Consider the following 6,954-nt stretch of genomic DNA (forward strand, 5'->3'; position numbering starts at 1 on the left):
AAAAGCATTGCTGGATTCTTGGCAATGCTGCTGAAGCTACAATTTGCTTCAATTTCACATGATGGTCTGTTTCAAAGATCATTTGTTTCTTCCATAGGAGCAACCGCCATAGTAATTTCCTTCAGCCACTTATACCGAGGCAAGTTGTCATGGAATAACCTGTGTTCACATCATCATTTCAAGAGAGGCTTAAATGTGGAGCCAGGATGACTGTAGCCTGAAGGCTCACCTTAGCTTGTTATTCTGTAACTACCTCCTCGTATGGTTTTGGTTTAGAAACAACTTAGTACGTAATCCAAATAAACAAAGTGAGGGCAGGAGATCCAAATGACTGAAAAGCAAAGTAGCTTTAAAACTCCAGTAGACTATTTAGAGTTTAGCTCTTGTGGCACAAGCCAGGGATTCATTACTCAAGATGCCCAGTGGACCAGGTGTCCATGGCTGGCCTTGCCGCTGTAGATGCAGTTTGCTCTTTCCCAAAATGTGTTATGTTTCAGGCTCAAATGCAAACTCTGAGAAAGTAAGAAAGTAAGAAATACTTATCTTTACAAAGTAGAAAATCAGACTTGCTTTTTTAGCTTTGGGTGTTTCCTTAAGTGACACGACTAATTTGGGCTTTGGAGACTTTGTCTTTGGGGTTTCTGGAGAATGTCATTTGTCTCTTCATTGACTCAAGCTTCCATGGGTGGGGATGAACTTTATTTCTGCCACAAGGCTTAAGATCCAAGCTTCAGCCAGGTTTCTGACTGCTAATAAAGAACAGCAGTTGTAAATTGGAATAACCAAAGATTATCCTGTTGGTTAAAGTATATTGTTTACAGAATTCTGAGAAATATTTTTCCCATGTGAGCTATAAACTCAAAGCTTCAAATTCTTTCTTTCATAAGCAGGAGCTAAGGTTCAAAGAACTTGACTTGATACAAAGCAATAATTTTTTCCCCTTAATTTGCCTTCAACTTTCTTTCTTAATTTAATGTTTGCAATATTAATACAGAAGAAATTCAGTAAACCTTAACTGGTTTGATGGCTAATGAGTCCTCCATTCTCAAAGCCTGGGTCCTAGAGGCCAGACATGAGACTGAAGTTGAGTGGGGAAATGTTGGGGGACAAGCAAGGGAAAAAAACTTCGTTTGGCCAGTTCTTGTTGTTTGACGTTGTTCAGTGTTATTGAGTTGCTTCCGACTCAGAGTGACCCTGTGTACAACAGAACGTAGCACTGCCTCGCCCTGTTCCATCCTCACAGTCATTGCTATGACATTGCTATAAGTGAGACAATTGTGTCAATCCATCTTGTTGTGGGTCTTCTTCCTTTATTTTGCTGACTCTCTTTGTTACCAAGCATGATGTCCTTCTTCATAGACATGTCCTCCTCCTGATAACACATCCAAAGTACATGAGATAAAATCTCAGCAGTTCCTAAGGAGAGGAAAACGTTTTGCATCTTACCTGAACTTTCTCATATGTGGGCCTAGGAACTTGCTTCATGGATGTGTGAACTGTGCAGGGTGCCACACTAAGAAGGGCCACCTACCAAGAAATACCAAACCTTTTGCTGTTGAGTCAATTCTGACTCATGGTGACACCATGTTTCAGAGTAGAACTGCACTCAATATGGTTTTCAATTATTGTGATCCTATGGAAGTAGATAGCCAGGAAGAAGGCCCCCAGGCATGCTTTAATGCTCTGCTGTCACTGTCTCTAGTCTTACTAATTTGTTAACAAGGGGGCCTGCACTTTCATTTTGCTCTTGGCCTGTCAATTTATGGTGCTGGTCCTATTCCTGGATTATCGCTGACCACGGCTCTCTGCGCTCCTGTTGTTCTTCTCCCAGCCATGGATCCATATGTATGATGTTCAGGACTAGGCCATCTATCGTCTTGTCCATTAGAGCAGGAAGCAGAGTATTCACCATTTAGTGAGTCAACTAGTAGTAATCTTCTGTGGATTTTGTGGGATATCTGTCATCTCTAAGTAGTTTTCTCTTGTCACCCAGTGGACTGCCAGTTGCTTTCAAGAAATGCCAGGGAATTTCAACAGTTGCCCAAAGCGAACATGAGTAAGAATGTAAATCTGCTGCCAAGGAAAAATCCTGCAATGCCAAAGCTTAATGAAAATTATCTTTCGTTTGTAATTTTGATACTGTTATTGACACTAAACCAGTAAACAGGTGAAAAATCAATTTACATTTGGAATCTACATTAGAGTTTTCAAAAAATCTTACAGAACACCTGAATACTTAGTTTTACAATATCAGTTTCCTGTATATGGGTTCTATTTTTTTTTAAATGTTGAACCATATGGAAGACATTTATTCAATATGTTTATTAAATTTTTATATTTACACCACTTGCATAAACTGCCTAAGACTTGTGTGATGGAACGCCCGTCTGTGGATAATCATTTATTTTCTTTCTTTTCATTGCTTTAGGAAATTCTGAAATGGCAGCGTTTTTCCTTTACCCAATCTAAAAATTGCTCACTTCACTATATCAACCTTTCCACCTTCCTCTCACCTATCTTAGTAGAAATGATTTTATTAAACTGTACTTTATTGTGATTATTTGTGCCTTCTTGAGGAATATGAAAATAAACAATCTTATCTGTTACAACTGTCCACGTTACTAAGAGCACTTTGCCTTTCATGACCTCCTAATGAAATGCCACAGAAAACAGTTCTCTCTGCTTCCAGCAGAGCTGGCTATGCCTGCTGTATTAAGCTAAAACTGTGTCATATAGATCACTGAACATTGTATGAGATGAAGAAAAAAAATAACATCTAGTCACCAACACTCCTTTTAGGAGTACTGTTTATGATAAGGAGCCCTGGTTAAGTGCTTGGCTGCTAACCTAAAGGTAAGCAGTTTGAATCCACTAGTGACTCTAAGGGAGAAAGGTATAAGTGTTTGCTTCTGTAAAAATTACAGCCTTCGAAACCCTATGGACAGTTCTACTCTGTCCTGTAGGGTGGCTATGAGTTGGAACTGACTACGTGGCAACATGGTTTGGTTTTTTGTATATGGTTGAAAGGAGCTCTGGCAGTGTAGTGCCTAAGGCACTTGACTGCTAACTAGTAGGCTGGCGGTTCAAACCCAGCAGCCACTCATGGGAGGAAAGATTGAGCAATCTACTTCCATAAAGATACCGCCTCAGAAACCGAGGGGTCACTTTGAATTGAAATCAACTCGATGGCAGTGAATTTGGTTTTTTTGGTTTATATGGTTGAAGGGAATACTTTGAGAAGTCACTTGAGGTGGTGGTCAGAATTTCAAGGAACAGGGTCAAGTAACAATATGCTCAATACTTCCCTCTGAGTAGCTTGGCTGGACTTAACAGTAAAGCTCTTGTTTGCTGGGAAGGGCATAGGATTTTAGGGACAGAGCCAAACTACCTGCGATAGGGAACGTGAAGCTGAACCCTGCTAGCAGCTCTCCTTTTGTACCTCTTCTTCACATACCTCATCTGTAAATAAATGTGGAAGATATGTTTAAAGATGATCCGTTTGAAGGGATGCCCCAAATTAGCTTGCTGACAGAGATAAAGAGCTAGAAGGAAGGGATGCCTCTGGAGAACTAAGACTGGTTAAGAGAGTGGAACATCTTATCATCTTTATGATACTCCAAAGTATCAAATACCATTGAATGGCAGCCAACTTTATTTCCATAAGGTAGCACTTGCAAAGATCACTCCATACAAAAGTCAGAAAACTAAAGCAGCACCTTTATTTTATACATACAAATAGTATAAAACGTCTACTTTGTAAGAGCTGTGTTTTGTTTACAATATATTATACTGCTTCAAGCCAATGCAAAAAGTTCATACATTATAGTCCCTATTTTATTGTGTTTACAATATATTATATTGTTTAAATGCCACTACCACAGTGTTTTTGTTTGCTTGCTTTTTTTAAAAATATCAAATTCTCTGAAATAATGATAAAGTCAAAATATGTTGTATTGTGAGTTAAAAAATAAGAGCAATTTTTAAAAATGTAAAACATCTAAATACATGACAATAGAATTTGAAATGGTGTAATTTTGGTAGTAGTACCTGCTTCATCCAAAACCTTGTGATTTATTCACTTTTGATGAATTTACCCTCTCTAATGTTCCCCAGCCCCAGGACACCATGAATGCATTGTAATTTTGAAAATTATCTGCTAACTACATACTGAAAAGGCAAAATTTTAACCTGATCCACTGACAATATAAAATCAGTCCCAAAGCACTGAAACAAGAAAATCTATACCATCATGCTACAGATGCACTTAGAAAACTTAAAAGGAAGAGTAAATATCAGCTCAGTGATTTATAATGAGGCTAATAAAATTCAGGCCAGTATTCTTAACTGTAATGAACATTATTTGAACATTCAACACATGAAAGGTTAACAAAGGCTATGAACTTGGTGTAACTTAAAACGTTTCAGATGTCGGAGTTCACCAGATGTAATTGGATTCAGGTGGATCCTGCTGTTCCTCAGCCTTTTTAAGTGAAGGCGTGTGCTGCCTGAGCCCGGCGCCTGCTGGCCTCAGGGCATGCATGAGGCTGGCTCCGTACCCTGCAAAATTATTCACAGCTTAAAAGAAAAGAAACTACAAAAACAGGCTCTTCAGATTTGTTATTAACCGTTCAAATAAACCAATTTTCCCTTTTCAACCCAGAGCGAAAGACCACGGCAACCACAAAAAGCTACCTGAATGATGACACACTACAGGTTCAAAACTCTGTTGAAAGAAATCCCCTTTATTAACTCCATCAAATTTGGCCTCCACGGAATCTCTGACTCACTACATATTGTGGTCATGCAGGAACCTTCATGCAGTTTGGATGACTGTGACTGAATTGAAGGCTATTCTCTATCCAAGGGTTGGTAAAGCTCTAGAACTGAGGCTTGACTGCAGTGGTGGTTCTGCAGAGGATGTGGTCATTAGTCTTTTGCATCACGAAACTAACTTAGATCATATTGATCCAATTCAACATGACAAATCTCACTTTTCATGTAGGTCACTTCAGTGGGTGTGGCTATTGCACTTACACAATACAGGAATTTTATAAGAATTTAGGGCTCCTGTCACACGTTAGAGAAAGGGTTGTGATTTGAATCAAATCCTTGTCAATGTTCAAAAAGTGGGCATCCTATCTGTTTCTGGCTAGGCTATAAGTGGAGTGGAACACTGGGTTTCACAATTTAAGAGCCATCAAAGACTCCTACTTGTGAGCTTTTGGAGAATGACCTTTTCGAGGTGCTTAGAACACTGACTCAATTCTACCCATTTCCTAAAAATGACCCAAGACAGTAAATATATTTTAAAAGTCTGCCTCCATCTTCCTGTGCTTGAGAATCAAGTTTGGCATTTCATTTGCCCTTTGAGGTTTTTAAATGCCATCATGCTATTAACTACTGAGAACGGAATACTTTTTTCCTGAATAATGTTTCTTTGAATTGTCAGTATGTAGGCTAGTAGCTCCATGGGATGGTCAAAATAGGAGCCAACAATGTGCTGGAGTAAATCCCTACCAGGCTGCTCACTCTGCCACCCATGAAGCCCAAACCTCCCTCCTGGTGAGGGTGAGCCTACGCAGGCAAGTCTGTCTCCGGTATCCTCCTCCCCGCTAACATGTCTGGATGATGGGACCTCCCAATGAGCCACTGTACAGGGAGTCTGTTCTTAGCCGAACTCTGTGCCTCTGAGCTTCTTTGTCATTTTCCTCCAGTCAAAATAAACCCACTCTTTCAGCTTGATTCTCTCTGCTAATGTGCAAAATGGCTGGTGGCCCCTCCCAAAAACACAACCGCATTTTCATGAAGCACCAGGGCATCTTCTTGATGAAATGCTTTGATCTGACAGTGGTACATAGGTGACAAGAGCTTTCAGCAGCATGGTTTAGAAAACAAACCCAAACCAGACTCACTGCCATCAGTCTATTCCAACTCATAGCGACCTCCATTGGGTTTCCAAGGCTGTAAATCTTTACAGAAGCAAACTGCCTCATCTTTGTCCCATGAAGCTGCTGGTGGGTTTGAATCACTGACGTTTTCGTTAGCAGCCAAATGCCTTAACCACGATACCACCAGAGCTCCTTACAGTTTACAAAACCCAAAAAACCAAACTCACTGTCATCGAGTTGATTCTGAATCATAGAGAGCCCCATTGGGTTTCTGAGGCTCTAAATCTTTATCCAAGTATATCACCCCATCTTCCTTCCACAGAGTGGCTGGTGGGTTTGAACCACTGACCTTTTGGTTAGCAGCCAAATGCCTTATCTGCTATGCCATCAGAGCTCTCGTGGTTTACAAGGGGTGGGCAGGTACTATTTGTGGACTGGCAGACATGTCAGACTTGCTCATTTGTACATGAGGGCCTCCCCCAGTTGCCTTCTTTTTGGAAGAGTGACCCAATTATATCAGAGTGAACTGTATCCCTTGTGCTTGTCTTGTCTCTTCACCACTCTTGGTAGTCACCAGGATAGGTCCCAGAAGACTTTTGTAATTGAGTTCTGGGATGGATACTCATTATCTCAGGCCATCCCTGGGCCCAAGGACTTCTGCAAAATTAGGAGGATTATGTGACAAGCCTTGAACTCTGTATCCAGTTGAGGGTAGCATAATGGGTTTGGTTTATTCTCTTCCAAAATGGCTCCAGAAATGGCTAGTCTTCTATGGGTCTGTTAGTCCAAAGAAAGCTTCCCCCTGTGTCCTTGAAGGATGCCATTCAACCACTACTACCTGGGTAAAGAGCTATTTTTCAGAGGTACTGCATTTTTATTACACTGTGATCACCAAAAACCAATTCTATCAACAATTCAGTCAATTCAGTGGGTGAAAAAGAATCAAATCAATGGTTTAGTATAGCCTAAACGCATAGTGGCTAAAGCACTTGACTGCTAACCAGAAGGCTGGCAGTTCAAACCCACCAGCCACTCCTCGGAAGGAAGGTTGGGCAATCCTACTTCC

The 6,954-nt window shown here is 40.5% G+C and overlaps 1 protein-coding gene across 1 annotated transcript in view; it reads right to left on the reverse strand.

Moving 5' to 3' along the window:
* Positions 1-4,435: 4,435 nt before the first annotated feature.
* The window catches only part of WIF1 (WNT inhibitory factor 1), a 109,356-nt gene continuing 106,837 nt past the window's right edge, over positions 4,436-6,954 (reverse strand). Inside the window, exon 10 of the mRNA XM_007942742.2 lies at positions 4,436-4,557. Coding sequence (XP_007940933.1) covers positions 4,436-4,557 — 122 coding nt within the window. The remainder of the gene's footprint in view (positions 4,558-6,954) is intronic.

Source organism: Orycteropus afer, unplaced genomic scaffold (assembly GCF_000298275.1).
Source record: "Orycteropus afer afer isolate SDZICR_OR568_19922 unplaced genomic scaffold, OryAfe1.0 scaffold00097, whole genome shotgun sequence".
Taxonomy (NCBI): Eukaryota; Metazoa; Chordata; class Mammalia; order Tubulidentata; family Orycteropodidae; genus Orycteropus; species Orycteropus afer.